At 37.3% G+C, this 19,825-nt stretch overlaps 1 protein-coding gene across 3 annotated transcripts in view; it reads right to left on the minus strand.

Moving 5' to 3' along the window:
• KIF6 (kinesin family member 6) overlaps positions 1-19,825 on the minus strand; it is a 376,916-nt gene that overhangs the window by 284,217 nt on the left and 72,874 nt on the right. For all 3 annotated transcript variants that reach the window (XM_030795951.1, XM_030795953.1, XM_030795952.1), the window contains exons 4-5: positions 7,081-7,228; positions 2,324-2,433 (exon numbers count right to left, since the gene is read on the minus strand). In XM_030795951.1, the coding sequence (XP_030651811.1) occupies positions 2,324-2,433; positions 7,081-7,228 (258 nt within the window). The remainder of the gene's footprint in view (positions 1-2,323; positions 2,434-7,080; positions 7,229-19,825) is intronic.

Below are 19,825 nucleotides of genomic sequence, written 5' to 3' on the forward strand. Positions count from 1 at the left end.
TTTCAGAGTTATAGTATGCCCCAGTTCAAGAGTGTGTAATGAATAGCACATATGCTTAATCTAATCCAAGAACAGCAAAAAAAAATTTCATTATAATTATTTTATCATCTTAGTAAAAGGCAAACTCGTCTAAGGCCCTCAGAAAACTAGCAGATTCAATACCAGTCAAACCTCATTATCTCCACACCTCTGCCTCCTGGGTTCAAGCGATTCTCCTGCCTCAGCCTCCCGAGTAGCTGGGACTACAGGAGCCACCACACCTGGCTAATTTTTTATATTTTTAATAGAGATGGGGTTTCACCATGTTAGCCAGGATGGTCTCGATCTCCTGACATTGTGATCCGCCTGCCTCGGCCTCCCAAAATGCGGGGATTACAGGCGTGAGCCACCGCACCTGGCCAAGCTTCAAAATTTTTATAGTGGGGCCTAAAGAATTAAGGAGTCATTGACTTAAAAAGGAGATTTCCATTAGAAAGTTTGATTGAGTGATGATAATAAATTTTACATAGATAAGTTTGCTGTCTAAGGATATCATACTAGATGTTTATATTTACAATAAATTCCTCAGAGGTAGGAAATATGCCTTACTTGGTTTAGTAGTGTCTCTACTGCCTAAGCCAGAATAAATCCTTAATAACTTTTAAAAAATTATTTGTTGAATTGAAACTGTGAAGCAGATGTTTTGAAATGAAAGTGTAGAGGGAGAAGAACAGAGCATGAGCTCTTTTCATCTGAATCTAATTGACATGGTTTGGTGCAGCCTAACAATGGGAAGAGCTAGGAATGAGAAAAGTCCATTGAACTCTTAAGAGAGGTAACATAATATATAGAAAAAAAAAGTACTTGATGAGAAGTCAGGAAATTTGGGTTCCAGTCCCAGTCCTACAGTCTTAGGTAAGTTATTTCATTTTTCTGGATTTCTCTGTTTATAAAATGTGGGCATTGGATTAAGTAATATTTCACAATCTTTCAACCTCCAATGTCAAGAGTTAAAAAGACTGGTGACCTTCACAGGAGAGGACTTATTTGTTGAGCTTTCTAACCTTCACAAAAGAAGAAAAAGTGATTTCAGTGTTTTCAAATGGGCTTCTTTTAGAAAAGAGCAAGCTTGAGAGCAAGCACAATGCCTCAGTTCACCCTGGGTCCTCCACATTTCTCAGCATTCAGCAGCCATTCTCAATGCTGGTCAGATTGTCTCCAGAGACGTTGCTAGCTCTCATCTTCAACGACTTCCCCTCCTTTAGTAGCTTTGTCCTCTTGTTGGAGAGTTCACTGACTCAAGTTAGAAGTGACCTCAGTTATAAAACAGTTGTTTTCAAGAAACTTCCACACATATACACAAAAGTGGTCTAAAACTGTTCTTATTCTCACATTTTGGACCGTAATTACATGACAACAAATCCCATTAAAATAAAAATGTCATTAAGAAAGAAGAGTCCCATATCCAAGTCAATAGCCTATTACTTCGAATATATTCACTACTATAAAATTTCAGAACAATTCAAGAATTGGATAGCCCTTTTGGTGTGGAGATGATGCAAATTAAAATAATCAACTGATTGTTAATCTTTTGGGGAGAGAATGAATATGTATTTCTAAATTAGAGTATTTAATAAGAATATAAAGATACATTTTCTTGGCTATAGGCTACTTTTGATATATGAAGATGTCTGAACAAAAGTATATGAACAGTTACCAATTAATATATGTCTAATATAGGCAGATATTCAAACAAGCATTGAGCAATGTTATATAAATGCTGGCAGGGTAACTTGCTCCATTATTAGATAAATTTTGAAGACGCTATTTAAATTTCGGTCATGAAACAATCAGTGCCAATCTGATCAAATGATTGCCAAAGTTAGCATTAACCATAGTAGAGAAGCATTTGAGGAAAACGTAAAAATGTTATTTTCTCTGTCTCAGATTCTCTTATTGCTGCTTGAACTCTAATTTGAATACCTTCTTCTCAGAAAAAGGCCACAATTAGAAGAGCAACAGGGTTTCATGTGGCAGGAAGAAAGTAGTACTGTCATATTCCATCAATCCTCTAAGCACCCAATCTTAGAGAAAATTCATTGTACTCTCTTCTGCCAACTCCAAAAGAGATTTTCCCAAGAAATGAGTTTCAGGCAATTTAGTTCCCATCACTACTGTCCATTTGTCATAACTGAAAAAAAATCCATTATATTACAAAAAGATTCAGTTATCCAGTATTCGCTAATTATGATTGAGACCAGAAACATACAAAGTTTCAAAGAAAACAATTGAAGAGAACATCTGAAAGTAATTTCCCTCTGTCCTTTGTTGTTCTGCTACTCACGGCAAATCATCCAAACTGGAGGCTTCATGTCTTGGATCCAAAAGATCATAACCACATTCATTGTAGATTTCCAAATAGGAAATGTGCGTTGTATACATTCTGCTGCTGTCCTGATTGGAAAAGGGAAAGGTATTATTTATTGGTTATAAATAATGATTCTGCTTAGATGAAGATGAACACATTTAGCACTCAGTTTCCTCACAGTTTCTCTCTTTTTCTCTCACTTTATATGGTTTACATTTTCAGTTCATGACACTTTCAAGTTGCCAGTTACCATATGTATGAAGCTTTTTTTAAGGGCCAACACCCATGATTACAAGTTAACTTCAGTCTGTTATTTTTTATTGGTTCCACATTATACATAAAAAGTCAATATACACTTACAATGAGCCAACTTGGTTGCAGAACTGTATAACACACCAGTTTTTTACTTTCCAGACCAAAAAAAAAGGTTACTAAAAAAAATACATATTCTGTGAATAGTCTATTCATAAAAAAGAACACAGATCATTACTTTGGTTTAAAAATTTCAGGAGCAAAATAGTTTTCAGCTTTAATCATAATTCTTTTTCTACTTTTCTAATATTCAATATTTTCTGATGACATAAATAGATAACAATGAAAGTGAGATCCAGAGGACAGAAAATAGTTCATTAGTCAGGTATGAGTGGACATTAATAGTTCACTGCCAATACCTCACCTGTGGAGTAAATTTTCCTGGCCCAAGAGGGCAAATCAGAGATGTTTAGCTATTAGATAGAGAGAAATGTTTTTGGTGGGTCATTGCTGAAATGCAATGGCATAGGCATCAATGTAATGAGGCTAAAAGTCAAGGTGCCTGGTCCTAGTCTCAATTCTGCCAATAGACAAAAATGACCCATTCCCTTTGAAATGGAATAAAATAAGGAATTTTTTCAACTCTTGAGGAAGTTCAGTTTTCAATACAAAATATCAAACAATAGCACCTTCTTTTTGTTCCTCCAAAAATACAAATGCTTCCATTTCTGCAAATATTATCATGCTTCTCATAAGGGGAGAGTATATTTGGGTATTGTGGCAAGCAGGTTGTCAGGGTGTCAGAGTGTATACTAACAGAGAATTTGCTTAGGATGACCTTCCTGACTGATTCTCACCCATATCCAAGGCAATCCATTTAATGGGTTTTGTTCAAAGGGAGAGAAGACCAAGTCACAGAGATAGGAGAGAGAATAGTGGCCTATAAATAAAAAGCTGGACTCCTACTCTAACTAGAGGTGAGCCTCTACCATGTCAGGCCTTTGTTTTCAAACCCATTAAAGTGAGGAAGTTGGCTAATAAATCCCTGTCTGTTCTTCAGTGTAAAATGAATGATTCTTTGGTTCTAAAATGGCTCCAATTATCCAAATAAAGATACTGTCATTTCAGAAAAACAAAATTATACATGAACAATTAAAGCAACTCTCGGCCTTCCATGACTATAATAAAAACACTCAAGCTACAGCTGAAATTCTATATTCTGGTGTTACGTGAAGGTGACAACATGGACTGAATTACTAAGCAATTTTTTTTTTCAGCCTAATGCTGAAAATTCTTCTGATGTGGGTGACTCTAATGCTTATCCCAACAAATGGCCTATTGATTACATTAGCATCCTAGTTTAGTAAAGGTACTATTTCAATATAATTCTTTGGGTTGTAACTTGGTTTAGCACAGGTATCAGAGACTACAAACACTAAAAAGACTCTGCGTGGCTGTTAGTCTAATCCAATGTTTCTAAAATATACCATGGAATACTCCTGGAAAACTGTTCCATGGTCAAGATATACATAAACTCTGTCCCTCTCTGGAGCACGTCAAAGGCCCTAGGGGATATTCTGGCAACATTCTGAGATCCTGTTTAAACCAACATATCTTTAAAATTTATCCAAAATATCTGAAATAACCCAGAGATTATGATTTGAGAGTTTAGTATACACTTCTAAGTTCTTCTTAGCATCAGATAAGAACTGAGTTTGAATATTGAAACTCCATTTATAACAGAAAGTCCCACACCCTTATCCTCAGTTGTTTCACCATAAAAATGGGGATAATAGCCCTGATCTTGCATTCTGTTATAACAGAGAAATAAGATTCTATATTTAAAATCTTACAAAAGTGTGTGGCCCACAACAGATACCAATGAATCATTGTTGCTGCTGTTGCTATTATTATTGCTGTAGTTATTGTTCTTATTATTATTTCTAGAAGCCTTCAAATGGAGAATTCAGTATATGAATATAAAAGGAAAGGAAAATAAATGCAAAAAGGACAGCCAACTTGTATGTTTATCTGCAGTGGAGAAAATCTCTTCTTCCAGAAGTTAGAATAAATCATAAAACGTCAGGAAAATGGCAGGTCCACTGCCCTGAGATGATAGGGATAATGTCTTTAGCTCTTCCAGCTTCCGCATTTTCTGGACTTTTATTGGAAAATACACTTAAAATTCCCTGAGCTATATGGCAAGCTACCTTTCCTTATTACTCCTTTTTAGTGTTTAGGATTGCCAGACTGTAATGTAACACACATGTTTCCTGCAGACAGCCCTTTCTCCTGCCCCAAAACAAGTTTGAAACTCACAATACTCAAAAATAATGAGAGAGATTTCTAAAATAAATGGCATCAATTTTCTTCTCTGAAAATCAGTGAAAATGTGCTCCTGGCATACTCATAGACATTTCAGGACCCAGTATGCACTGGGCTCTTACTGTATCTTGAAATGAAGAATTTGCATAGGTCAAATGTTTCCTTTAAGAATTCTAGAGAGCTCCATGTACCTGTCTAAGGCAATCAGCTGGGGACCTCTGAGTACTAAGCTGCATTTTCCAGCTATACAATATGAACAAACTTCATGATGCACTTCAAGTTGCTTGACCAGTTTCACTGCAGCTGTTTGATTATAATGAATGTGTTATGCCCCATCATGAAAATATGTTCATTTACAAAGAGTTGCTCTGGCTTTAAATTGCTCCAATGGGCTCGCTACAAGTCCAGGAAGTTATTTAGGATCATTCAGAATGAAGTGGAGTTTACGGTAATGTCAATGACAAACAGATCTAAAACAATGAACCTGACAAATGGTAAGTACTAAGGAGACATTTAGACATTTGGATCTGTACTTTAGTAACCATACATAAAAATTTTAAAGGGACAAAAAATATTTTCCTTTAGGAGAGGATGAGTTTATTCTATTTAACTTAATCATGGATTTGGCTTCCTTTGTTTTGAGAGTTTCAAGGGTTCTCTGAAATTGGTCAGGGATCACTTGGCCACATTAATATCCATATATAGATATTACTGGCTTTGATCATAACTATCATGTATTGAGCATATACTGTGTGCAAGAACCTGGACAATATCTTTAAACACAGTATGTTCAGCCCCTCAGAGCAATCCATAAGACTGAGGCATTAAGTAACCGCCCCAAGGCCACATGCTGTAAGCAGTACACTTTCTCAGAACCAGGTTGACCTGCACCTCCAGTGATCTTTCTAAGACAAAAGGATTCCACATTAGGCCACAGCAATGAAAACTATTAGGAATTACATTCCCAGATTGTGAAATGTGGGAACAAAACAGGCAATGTCAGAAATAAGTGAGTAAATGATAAAAGGGCTTTGGATCCAACATATATGCTATACTGAATCCTTTCTCATCCAAATTTTCTGGCATGCAAAGCTGGCATGTTTGAGCTAGAGAAAGATGAGCTGAACTAATGGATAATTGCTACTTTATGGCTGGCAATTAGAATTATGCAGATCTCAGCAATTTCTTCTCATCTTTGCAACTCAAAATGCAAACAATATACAGTCAAGAAATTTTGGAGTGACTGTTACATTGACCTAGTTAAGACATTTATTATACAGAAGTAATACAACCAAGGAATTGCTGGAACTAGTAGGGACACTGGAGATTCTCTAACACAATTCAATCTCTGCTTTCACAGAAGGGAATACTGAAACTCAGAGAAGGTATGTGACTCATTACAGGGAATTTGTTTGAACACAACCAACAAAATAAAGCCAGTCCGAGGTATAGAAGCAATATACATAATGGCACAAAGCACAGAGTTAGGTATCAGGTGGACTTGGGATAGAACTCCAGATCAGCTACTTACAGGATGAGGGCCCAGAGGAAAATATTTAACCTGAGGCTCAGTTTTCCCAACTATGAAATGGGAAGTTACATTATATGTTATATCAAATACTGGTAAAACTGATAAAGCTACTGGCATTTTTAGGCACTCAATAAATGATACATATAATCTAGATAGATAACTCTTTTTTTACAATGATAGTAATTACAACGGTATTTGTACTTTGGTAAATTCCTCTGGGCTTCTATCAAGTGTAAAATAGTAACAATTATACTATCCTGTTTAGTGTTTCAGTAGCTAAAAGAAAGATCTGCTTTGATAAGAAGACATTCCTCAGTTTCTTGAGGAATATAAGATATTAGTTGGTAAAAGGTGTTGTCTGCTCTTTCAACCTTCGTGCGTATATCAGAAGGAACTCTCCTGAGCCTTTGCTGAAATAGCAGCCCTTTAATGAGAAGAACCTTCTTAATTTTCACTTCTACAGCAAAATCCCAACCTCTCCTTAAAGGTAAAGGCCAAAGTTATGACACAATAAGACTTTATCATTTAGACACAATAAAATAAATGTCATAATAAATGTCCTGCTTTCAGTAAATTTTTGCTGAATATATCAAATACAAAATGATATGAATGAAAAGTTTCATACCTTTTGTAACTGTTCAAAAATGTATGACAGTGTCCTTGGGATAATGCCTCTGTCACTGTAACGCTCTGCACCCCCTGTGATAGTGAATGTCTTCCCGCTGCCTGTTTGCCCATATGCAAAGATGGTACCATTGTAACCTGCCAGGACACTGCAATAAAGAAATGACACACTTTTAATATCAACATGGCTAACTGCATATGAATTAAATGGCTTGTATTCTAATAACAATCTTATTAAACACTATTTAAAAACTTTATAGAAATATCTATTAAAAATTTATATATGTGAATATCTAGCTAGAATTTACATTTTTATCTAGGAACAGCAGCACATCAATCCTGTTCTCTAAGAAAGGACATGTAACGTAAATGGAGTTCAGTCATCTTAAATATATTCTTCATCTTTTAGTACACACTGGACTTGAATCAAATAATATATTGAAAAAAAGTTCTGGGGAAACAATACCTGTAATTTGGCAAACTGTCAACCTGACACCTGGTACCTCACATGGTATAGACACTCACAATAGTAGTTACTTCCTAGAACAGGAGGAACACACTCTGTTTGCCACCATATACCTTGTAATGCAACTCCCTGCTTAATACTAAGCACCAACTGAAAATCCTCTAGGAATTTCCCTCCTCTCTTTTCTTGGAATGACTTTTTGGTAGAAGATGCTAGTCCATATATATTTTTCAGCCCTGTAGAGCTGCCCTTGATTTGATGGTGGTCTGAAGAACCCAAAGGCTGGATCTTCTCAGCCTTTGAAGAGCACCACCCATAATATAAGCTTTTAAAAATATGCATGAAATGATGTAGACTTTCAAAACTGTGTCTTTAATCTATGCTACATGGAACAGTAAACTTCTGTAGCTTTATGTTCGTTTTTTGATACAAGTGACTCCTTGATCTCTGAGATGTTTTCATTAAACCAGCTATGATGACATCAGCTATTGGTCCCCATGTTGTGGGTGGATTTTTTGATAGATGGCTCCTCTGAGTTCACCCCTCACTGTTCATATTAGAATTCCTGCCCTATTACTTCTGTCAACATCCTATCTACAGTTCTGTTTCATATGCTTTCATGCCTGTGTGTTAAGTGATCTATCATTATAAGGGCCTCCTAAAACACACAGGTTTGACTGGAGATTATTCTGAAGTGGTGTCTTAAATCCTGAGCACCTTATGCAACTATTAAACTAACAATAATATCTTCAGCAACAAGTCAATGCATCTGTTGCTGTGTAGGTAGAAAGTGTTATTGGTGCTTACAAATTTAATGGACTTAGTACAGGGAATGTGCAAGAAAGTATTATAACTGTGTGATTCAATGTTCTACTTTTGAGGAGTGTAATCATTTTTCTTCGTGTGTCTTTACATGGAGACAATATACTGTTGGAATTCTCAACGTCTAAGATGCTGGAACTATGATGAAATTAGATTTTTAATTAGAGAAACTTTTTCCTCAACAGAATTTGTTACCAATGAAATATTGATGTCCCATTAGCAATATCATTTGGCTATATGGTATTTCTTGGCCATAAATGATCTAGGTAAATGAAGTCTAAAATTTTAAATATCTAAACTTAAACATTTTATTGATTCTTGATAGAAAGAATAGATGTAAAATATACTAGGCATTATCTGTCTTGAAAAACACCATGGAATACTCTGCAGCCATAAAAAATGATGAGTTCATGTCCTTTGTAGGGACATGGATAAAGCTGGAAACCATCACTCTCAGCAAACTATCGCAAGGACAAGAAACCAAACACCACATGTTCTCACTCATAGGTGGGAATTGAACAATGAGAACTCATGGACACAGGAAGGGGAACATCACACTCCGGGGACTGTTGTGGGGCGGGGGGAGGGGGGAGGGACAGCATTAGGAGATACACCTAATGCTAAATGACGAGTTAATGGGTGCAGCACACCAACATGGCACATGTATACATATGTAACTAACCTGCACGTTGTGCACATGTACCCTAAAACTTAAAGTATAATAAAAAAAAAAGCCATTCCCAAGGAAACAAAAAAAAGAAAAAAATACAGAGCACAAATTAATATTTTCATTTTGATATAAACTATGAAAAGTGAGTAGGTAGTATACACTACGTTGGCATATGCTAATTGTTATGTCTACTTTTTTATGCTAAAATCTTCTTTCTCACTGCCAGTTGTCCTAGAATGTCTATCTCTAATATGTGCTCCCCCTACCCCCATCTACTGTGGGATGGAAAACCAGATGGCATAGCTTCATAGAACGCTGTAAAATAAAAAGGGTAAGTCTTGACCTATATATACTCCCATGGCTATTTATTTATTACATTGCTACAATTAAACGTTAAATAAGGAAATGTAATCAGGCAAAATTTGTCTCTAGTCCCTTCTATAGAGCCTCCATTCCAACTCAATCTTGTAACCACTCTTCAATGGACACTAGGCCTTTTCATGTGCTTCTGGTCTCATCTGTCCTAAGGAAAAATACTAGTTAAAAATAAAGAAAGAGAAATAGTGGTGTAATGATCTTTGAAAATCCATTACTCCACAAGAACAATAATACCAGTGGCAAAAATTGTCAAAATCAACTTTTTCAGAACTCTGAAAATTATCCAAAGCCTCACACCAATCCAAGAAGTGTTTATGTAAGACAAACAGCTAAACTCAGTAGGAACCATGAGCTTTGTGGTATTTTAACTTCAACATTCCCAGCACCTCTCCCTAGCTCCATGGTAGCCTTCAAAAACAAAAGCCTTGAAACATTGGAGCTGTGAAATCCAGCAGCCTAGCAACCACTATAGCGGGCAGTATGGATTTGGGGCTCCTCAAAAGGCCCCATCCTCAAAGAGCTGCCACTCTCTGACTCGTCTGGGAGCTCTCTAGAAAAGCTCCACTCACAGTACTTGTCTTTGTTAGACCTGATTCAGAGTTCACTCAGTGTGAGCAGCCCTGTCCTCGGGGTGTTTGTTGAAAAAAAATCAGTGGCAAGTGTTTAACATCACAGCTGGCAAAGCTGCAATGCCAGTGAAGTAAACAAGAACCCAACCAAAAACTTAGAAAAACCTGAGAAATGTGTATAAGGGGTTTCAAAAAACTCTGATGTATTCCTGGGAATCAGGAAGGCCACACACATGTGCAGGACTATATGTATGCCCAGAAAAGACCTGAGAAGGGCATTGTAACTCACCTCTGGCTGGCCTTGAGACTGCACAAACAGAAAGTGAGAAGAAAGACAGTGTTACAAACTTCCTCAGCATTGAAGGTATGCCCCAACAAACATGTAGGGACCCTTGTATGTAGGCTAGGAGACCGAGGAGTTCAAGGAATTTAAGGAAATTTATTTCATTATCTTGCCTAAATTTACTGGCTAGTTTGTTGATGATAAATTTGCTCAGTTTTTGTTTATCTTGGAATGTCTTAATTTCTTCATTTTTGAGAATAATATTGCCAGATATATAATTCTCTATTTGCACATGACATAATCTTGTATATAGAAAATCCTAAGGAATTTACTATAAAATTATGAGAAGTAAGAAACAAGTTCAGCAGGGTTGTAGGGTACAAGTCTTAACACTGTGTAGATGGTGATATTCCCTAAACTGAGCTACATTTGTAGGATTTCTATCAAAATTCAAGCTGGCTTATTTGCAGAAATTGACAATATTCTTATAAAATTTATACAGAAAGTCAAGGGACACAGAATAGCTAAAACAATCTTGAAAAGAAAGAACAAAGGTAGATGACTCACACGTCCCTATTTCAAAACCTACTACAAAGCTAGAATAATTAAGACAGAGGGATACTGGCATAAGGCCATACATATGGATCAATAAAATAAAATTAAGAATCCAGAAATAGACCCTTATATTTATGATCAGTTGATTTTCAACGAGGGTGCCAACACTAGTCAATGGAGGAAAGAATGGTCTTTTTAACAAATGGTCCTTGGACAACTGGATATCCACATGCACAAGAATAAAGCTGGACCCCTGCCTCAGACCATGTACAAAAACTAACTCAAAATGAATCACAGACCTAATGTAAGAGATAAAACTTAAAAGAAAATCTTGGAAGAAAACTTAGGAGTAAATCTTCATGAGCTAAATTAGGCAATGGTTTTTTAGCTGTGACATCAAAAGCACAAAAAGCCAAAGGAAAAAAATAAGCTGTACTTCATCAAAATTAAAAACTTTTGTGTTTCAAAAGACACAATCAAGTAAGTGAAAAGACAACACAGTGGAGATAATGCATGCAAATCATATCTATCTGGCAAGGGACTTGTCATCATATCCATAATCCATAACATACAAAGAAATCTTACAACTCAATAATAAGAAGACAAACAATCTAATTAAAAAGTGGGCAACAGATTTGAATAGATGTTTCTGTGAAAAGAAATGCAAATGGCCAATAACATATGAAAAGATGCTCAACATCATTAGTCATTAGGGAAATGCAAATCAAAATCACAATAAGATGCAATTTCACACTCACTAGTATGGCTAAAACAAAAAAAAAGAGACAATGAGAAGTGCTGGTGACAATGTGGACAAACTGGAACCTTCATACATTGTTGCTGGAAATGTAAAATGGTACAGCTTCTTTGGAAAACAGTCTTACAGTTCCTTAAAATGTAAACCTAGTATTGCCATATGACCCAGCTAGGTGTATACCCAGCAGTATTAAAAACATGTGTCCACGCAAAAATTTGTAGTGAATGTTCACAACAGCATTATTCATTATTTAGCCAAAAAGTGGAAACAACACAAAGTGACCGTCAGCTGATGAGTGGATAAACAAGATGTACTGTATCCATTCCATGGGATATTATTTGGCAAGGAGAAGGCAGTACTGATACATGCTACAATAAGGATAAAACTTGAAAACACATTAAATTTTAAAAAGCCAGTCAAAAAAGGCCATATATTGTGATTCTATTTCTAGAAAATGTTTAGGATAAGGAAACCCCATAGAGATAGAAAGTAGGTTAGTGTTAGGGGCTAAAAGGAAGGGAAATGGAGAGTGACTGCTAATGGCTATGGTACAGAGCTTCTTTTTGAGGGTAATGAAAATGTTTTAAAATTAAATAATGGTGATTGATGGTGGCACATTTGTACTAAAAACAACTAAATTGCATACTTTAAAGAGTAAATGTTTTAGTATTTGAATTACATCTCAACAAAGCTGTTGTAACAATAAAATAGTAAAGAAGAGTCTATACTCACTTGTTAATAACGAGATGTGTATACTATCTTCTCAGTAGTATTTTTAAAAGACAGAGAGAAGGGTAATTAATAAAAGGAATGAAAAGCTAATGATACATTTCAGCAATGAAGAGTGAGATGAACACTTTTGTTCAGAAGCATTTCTGAACTTCCTAAAATCAACAATGTAGGCTACTGCTTAATCCATCTCAGCTAGAGACAGTCCTGATATGTAAATAAATCAACCCTTTATAAACCCAGAGTTTGATGATCAGAGGAAATTTCCATTGTAGAAATTCTCTCCTTCCTTTTGCAAAATGCACTTTTCCTAGAAGTTTAAATTATGAAGCTAAGGTAGTTTGTCATTTCTTACCTTTTAATATTTGCATGAATAAAACAAAAATAAAGCCTCAACCCTTTTGGAGATTATAAACTGAAGTGTCACTCCAGACACAACACATTTACATGCTAGAAAAAAATACAAGTCATTTTAAAGTTTAGTTTTTCCATTTTTATTACTCTTTAACTAGGCTCCAAGTAGAAGACTGTCTGGAGGATCTGCACAAAGTGAGACTTCATTTTGTTTACCTCCAGATGCAAAGGCTTTAAGAACCTCAAGATACAGCCTTGCATCCCAGGCATGAAGCCAACTTGATCATGGTGGATAAGCTTTTTGATGTGCTGCTGGATTCGGTTTGCCAGTATTTTATTGAGGATTTTTGCATCGATGTTCATCAGGGATATTGGTCTAAAATTCTCTTTTTTTTGTTGTGTCTCTGCCAGGCTTTGGTATCAGGATATTGCTGGCCTCATAAAATGAGTTAGGGAGGATTCCCTCTTTTTCTATTGATTGGAATAGTTTCAGAAGGAATGGTACTAGCTCCCGGATTAAGAAAATGTGGCACATATATACCATGGAATACTATGCAGCCATAAAAAAATGATGAGTTCATGTCCTTTGTAGGGACATGGATGAAGCTGGAAACCATCATTCTCAGCAAACTATCGCAAGGACAAAAAACCAAACACCGCATGTTCTCACTCACAGGTGGGAAATGAACAATGAGAACACATGGACACAGGGTGGGGAACATCACACACCGGGGCCTGTTGTTGGGTGGGGGCGGGGGGAGGGAGAGCATTAGGAGAAATACCTAATGTAAATGATGAGCTGATGGGTGCAGCACACCAACATGGGACATGTATACATAGGTAACAAACCTGCACAATGTGCACATGTACCCTAGAACTTAAAGCATAATAAATATATATATATATAAAATAAATAAATAAAGATGAGAAAATAGAGCCTCAGAGAGGTAAACAACAAAAAAAAAGAATCTCAAGATACAATGTCTAAATGAAAGTAGTCATCAACAAATCATTATTGTAGTAATAATTTAGTTCACTAAACCAAAAAACAAGACACGAATTATAGTCCCTCAAAGAGACAGCATAGTTGAAAAAAAAAAAAGAAAATATAGTAATAGGATCATGGATTTTATAATTGATGTCAGCAGAGGTCTTCTAACTACATTTTGTCCACCCAAAGAATTCCCTCCAAGGTATTTCTGAAAAACAGTTACACAAACTATGCTTAGACAAGACCAGGTTGGACTTAGAAAACTGGGCAGGGCTGATTTCATTTTGGAGAGGGGAGGGGCAGGTGAAACAGCACCTTAAAAGTTTAGTCTTAGTTTAATAGTTAAGTTTAACAGTTTAGCTTTAGAAAAATTAAAAATCAAAGGCAAATACATTTTATATGTATTTAAAAACAGTGGTTAGAAGCAAAACATACTAGTTCACTCAGAAAACACAAACCAATTAGTACTAAGGACAAATTTTTTAAGCTAATAGAAATATGCTATATACATGTTTAATCTGACAAAAAATCTTTGCATAATATCAACACAACTAATTTGGAATAGAATGAAAATTAAGCTCCCCTATTTTAAATATACAGTTCCCCCTTATCCATACTTGCCTTTCACACAGTTCTGAGATCCCGAGTAAGTGAAACTCAGTTATTTTGAAATCCCCAGGGCAGTTAACTTCTGTCTACTGTAGCCCTCTTTCTAGAATAAAGTCTCTCAATCCCTCATAAGCAGTCCCAAGGGGCAACTGGATCTTTTATAGAGAAATATGGTAAATGACTCTTAACTGTTTCACTTTCAGCATATCTCACAGTGCATAAATTCAGTAGCTTAAATTTTAGAGACTTTAACCAAAGACAATAGCAATTCATAATTAGCACAATTAACACAATTCGGTTTTGCCATATATAAAAATAATCTTCTCATTGGTTAAGCCAAATGAACATGGAACTTGTAAAATTTCCAGCAAGATTTTGATCACAGGGCATTTCCTGTGCTGCAAAGAAGGGAGAAAAAAACGTGGGGAGGCCGACACTTCCGGGGAATTTAAGAGAATACTAGACTTTGAGAGGTCTGTTTTTCTGCCTAGCAAGCTTTCTTAGTCCCTCTTATGGTAATAGGCTCCCAGTCTCCTTCTACAAGCTCAGGAGGGGGAGGCAGGTGTATGGACCCCATGACTCAGGCCTGGCCAGTCATACCACTTGATCCCATCTTGGTTCCTCCAACCACTGTCCCACCTGTAACAGCTATTACATCATTACAAGAAGCTGGTGACATGACTCAAGCCGAGCAAAAAAGAGTGTCTTCGTGTCTCCTGTATAGATTTTGAGAAGAAAATACGTTTTCTTTTTACTGGGGTCCCTACTAGAGGCCGTATCCCCTGCCCTTCAGCACAAGGAAGCAGGGCCAAGTAAAGTTCAGATGGGTGAAGGATTATGGCCATGTCAGGAACCCAGGTCAAACAGTGAAGGCCCTGATTTTTTTTTTGTTTTTTTTGAGACAGAGTCTCCCTCTGTCAACCAGGCTAGAGTGCAATGGTGTGATCTCAGCTCACTGCAACCTCCGCCTCCCGGGTTCAGTTCAAGTGATTCTCCTGCCTCAGTTTCCCGAGTGGCTGGGATTACAGGCACCCGCCATTATGCCCAGCTAATTTTGGTATTTTTGTAGAGATGGGGTTTCACCATGTTGGCCAGGCTGGTCTTGAACTCCTGAACTCAGATGATCCACCCACCTCAACCTCTCAAAGTGCTGGGATTACAGGCATGAGCCACCATGTCCGGCTAATGTTTTTTAACTTTCTTCTTTTTTTTTTTTTTTTTTTTTTGAGACAGAGTCTTACTCTGTCCACTAGGCTGGAGTGCAGTGGCACGGTTTTGGCTCACTGCAAACTCCGCCTCCCGGGTTCAAGCAATTCTCCTGCCTCAGCCTCCTGAGTAGCTGGGACTACAGGCAACTGCCACCACGCCCGGCTAATTTTTGTATTTTTAGTAGAGACGGGGGGGTGCCTCACCACGTTGGCCAGGCTGGTCTCGAACTCCTGACCTCAGGTGATCCACCCACCTTGGCCTCCCAAAGTGTTAGTATTACAGGCGTGAGCCACCATGCCCAGCCAAGGGCCCTGATTTTTATATCACTCCCTTGAGTTCTTCTTTGAGCTAAACCAGTTATGTGAGACAAGAAATCCTCTCTGCTTTGAGTTGGAATTCAGTTATATGCAATCGAGAGAATCATAATTATTGCAAAGTTTCCAGAGTGATCTGAAAGACACCTCTTAGTCCTTGATTTACAGCAAGGATCTCAAGCTGGCAGTAAAACTTGCCTACAGGAATGTTTAAACTTAACTAAATTTGAATGCCTTTTTGTGAGACACGTTCTTCAGTTTGCCGTGGTCCCCACCATTCCCTAACATCTTAGAATCAACTGCTTCCTAAAGGTATGTTACTTGCCTCGACTTGAAAGCAGGGCTGCATCACTGCATAATCACAGTGCAGTCCATGTGAATGCCGGTGCCCCCTCACCTTTGTGCAGTGCCTAGCCATTTGTGTAGGCTACTGTGAAGCGTGCCCCCTAGAGGTGTACAACATAGAAGTCCTGTGTAAAGGCATGTGAGTTTAGTTCCCCTAGTTTAGATACTGTCCTTTCTCAAAGCATGTTTTGGCCCAGGGCAGTGGCTTATGCCTGTAATCCTAGCACAGGAGGCAGATGGATTGCTTCAGCCCAGGAGTTTGAGACCAGCCTGCTCAATATAGCAAGACCCTGTCTTTACCAAAAAAAAGAAAAATTTAGTTGGGTGTGTGGTGTGCTCCTGGAGTCCTAACTACTCGAGAGGCTAAGGTGGGAGGATCACTTGATCCCAGGACTTCAAGGTTACTGTGAGCTATGATTGGGTGACAAGAAGACCCTGTCTCTAAATAAGTAAGTAAATAAATAAGTCATAAAAATAAAAATAAAATACAATAAAAGCATATTCTGGCAACATCATTCTAAGATCTTTTACAGCTTCAGTTCTATGATATATTGATCTGGTTATAAATCCTGATGGAGGAATAAAGTAGGTTACATGGCTAGCCTTCGTCAACCTAAACCAAATCATCAATCATTTTGGAAAGGAATATCCAAGGCCAAGAATATCTAGATTAGAAACAGTTACCCCACACAACCAAAATTGTTTTGTGTGAGAAAAATGAAACTGCAAACATGGATTAACTGGTAATTTATACATCTGTGGGCATACTGGTTATTAAACTAGAGTCACAAAGAAAGAGACCCATAGGCAAAATATAGCTAGCAGAGCATTTGTTTGGTCAACACTGTCTTTTTTAAAAAATTCAGTCTGAGTGGTCTTAGTCCCCAATTTAAGCACAGATACCACCACTCCATCTGGCCCTCACTAGTTTACTTCAGATTAATTGTTTGCCCTCCATGGAATGTTGAGTTTTGCAACCCCTGCTATAAAGTGACTCAGATAAATGCTAAGAGTAACACTCCCATTAAAGAAAGAAAGAAAAAAAGAAAGAAAGAAAAAAAGAAAGAAAGAAAGAAAAAAAACTAAACTAAATATCAGCATCTTCCAGGTTTTGAAATGTTGTAAGCAATCCCCTCACACCATCAACCACCCAAGAAACCAAATGGCTATCCCACCCATCATTGTTCACATTTCGTGTGTGACAGGAAGACAAGAATGTTGGGTGCTTTCTTCTAAAACAGTCACTTTGGCACAATCAGGACTCCCACTCTTGGATATCTCGCTAAAACAGGATCAGCAGCTCCCTGTCTTGAATGATTTGTAAATTCTCCTCCTTGGATACAGGGGCTAAGTAAGGGGATCTCTTGAGATCCTTCCCAGTTCTATGATTCTCAGGGATTTGTTCACAGTCTTGTCCCAACTACTTCAAACCAAACTTTGCAAGAAGCAAACACATCATGGGGCACCTAATCCAAACAGCCTCTCTTAAAGGATCTTTGAGGTCTTAAGCACACTAAACAGCTTCACATCCATAAGTTCATGGACCAAATCCAGGCCAGAGTGCTCTCTAAATGAGGCTGTTTATTATTTCCCAAGTTTCTGAAGAAACCATTTTGTGTTAGTATTAATAATAAGCAGCTTAAATCTGGTAAAAGAACAGAAATGCATGAAACTTTAATAGAAGAAAATGACCCCTTCTGAACATAATCCAGTTCTAAATGTTTCAGTTTGAAGTCCAGCATACAGTATTGAAAAGTGAAGGCTACATTTTTATCTTATTTACATTATAAAAAGTATATATTTACATTACATTATACGTTATTTTATCTTATTTACATTATCTTATTTACATAATTTATAATTGCATTATAAAAAATGCATTTGCTGTAGCATTTCTGACCGATATTTTTCCTATGATCCTTCAGAATAAACACTTAGATTAATTAAATATATAATCATTTTCAGATGACCATCTAAGGAGGCAACTAAAATGAAACCGCAAAGTTTTATACAACAATGTGAGGGAAATTCATTGTCTATAGAAATTTATTAGGACAGAATCGTGCATAAAATCTGAACTGGTTACTCTGGGTTTCTTTTATAGGGATACAAAAGGAAATAGAAAATACTTTTTCCTAAAATCCTAACACTGAGTTCTCCATCAGTAAATTGATCAATCACATTTCTTAAGCATTCATGATATTATATGAGAAGCCTGGTACCGTGTGCTTTGTGAATTTACAGGAAAAAAAAAAAAAACTTCTTCTCAAGAAATTTGCAGTGCAAGGTAAAATAAAGATAACCACCAAGATAAGCATCTTTAAATATCTGAGCATGTGCACATATTCACCTGTATAACCTTCTAATTTACACATCAATCTATAATTTTTAAAAACCCAAAGGGCTGATTTATAAATGTGTCTGGAGAGACAGAAAGCATTTAAAGAAAGTCCTCTACAAAAATTTATAATTCGAAAGGCCAAGTGAGAAAACCGTGTTTTCCTAGAGACTCCATCCTTTTCCTTGCCAAGTGTAAATGGAGCTTCTGGGTCCTCCAGCCATCTGAATAGGTGGAAACAGAGATCCGAGAATCTAGGTGAAGAAGTAGGGGAGACAGGCACAGAAATGAAAAGACAAAGGGCCTATCTTCAGCGGAGGATTTTTCTGAGAAGTTTGGAGAGAGACTGGAAAGCGGAAAGTTGAGCACTGCAGGATGGCGGGGGAGGGTAGCAGGTGGCTGCCGTCAGTGTGGTGGGTGCTGAGAGAAGCAGCAATGGAGGAAAATGCGCTCCCCTAACTCCTGCAATTCCTGAGAGCCCACATACAATCTGACCTTTGAGTACTTCCAAAAGTGACACTGTACACTGACTGGAGCACATGGAGCTCTAGTTTAGATTTAAGTTATCAGCCTTTTTCTCCATACTTCTAGTCTCAGGATTACTTGCCAAATAAGACCTTCTTATTTGACTTCAATTTTGTGTAAAATGGAAGACATTTTGCACATTTTTGGGAAAATTCAAACACACTTTGATTTCAGTGGATAATAATCAAGGAGGAAAACTGCCCTTTGGCATAGAAAGGTAAATAAAATTACATCTCATGAAGCTTCTAATAATTGTCGTGGCTTTATTTGCATCATGGATACACAATGATCTAATGAGATTTAGGAGCCAGAGTTTGAAGCAGAAAGATGTGGCTTGATTGAGATCACTCATAAAGGGATCAGGAAAAAGGAACAGAAAAGACTCTTCAGCTAAGTAATGTCAACCTACCCTGCAGGCCATAGACAATTATGGCCTATGGCACTATGGCCTGTGAACTAGCGGGGCATGGCAGCAGAGATGATGAAACCAGTCTTGGCTGGGCAAAAATCACACGAGGAGTCTTCTAGGGGCACACTATGAGGAGAGATATGGGGAAAATAGGAGGGAATAGTATTCACAAAATTCCATGAGACACATATCCTAGTATTAGCTTATGGACAGTAGAGATACAGCATCATCTTACTAAGTGCAATGAAGAATACAGTCTCAATAAACTAAAAAATCTTTAGTCTTGCCAGGTACAGTGGCTCATGCCTGTAATCCCAGCACTTTGGGAGGCCAAGCAGGTGGATCACCTAAGGTCGAGAGTTCAAGACCAGCCTGACCAACATGGTGAAACCTCGTCTCTACTAAAAATACAAATTAGCCGGG

This window comes from Nomascus leucogenys, chromosome 17, assembly GCF_006542625.1.
Source record: "Nomascus leucogenys isolate Asia chromosome 17, Asia_NLE_v1, whole genome shotgun sequence".
Lineage (NCBI taxonomy): Eukaryota > Metazoa > Chordata > Mammalia > Primates > Hylobatidae > Nomascus > Nomascus leucogenys.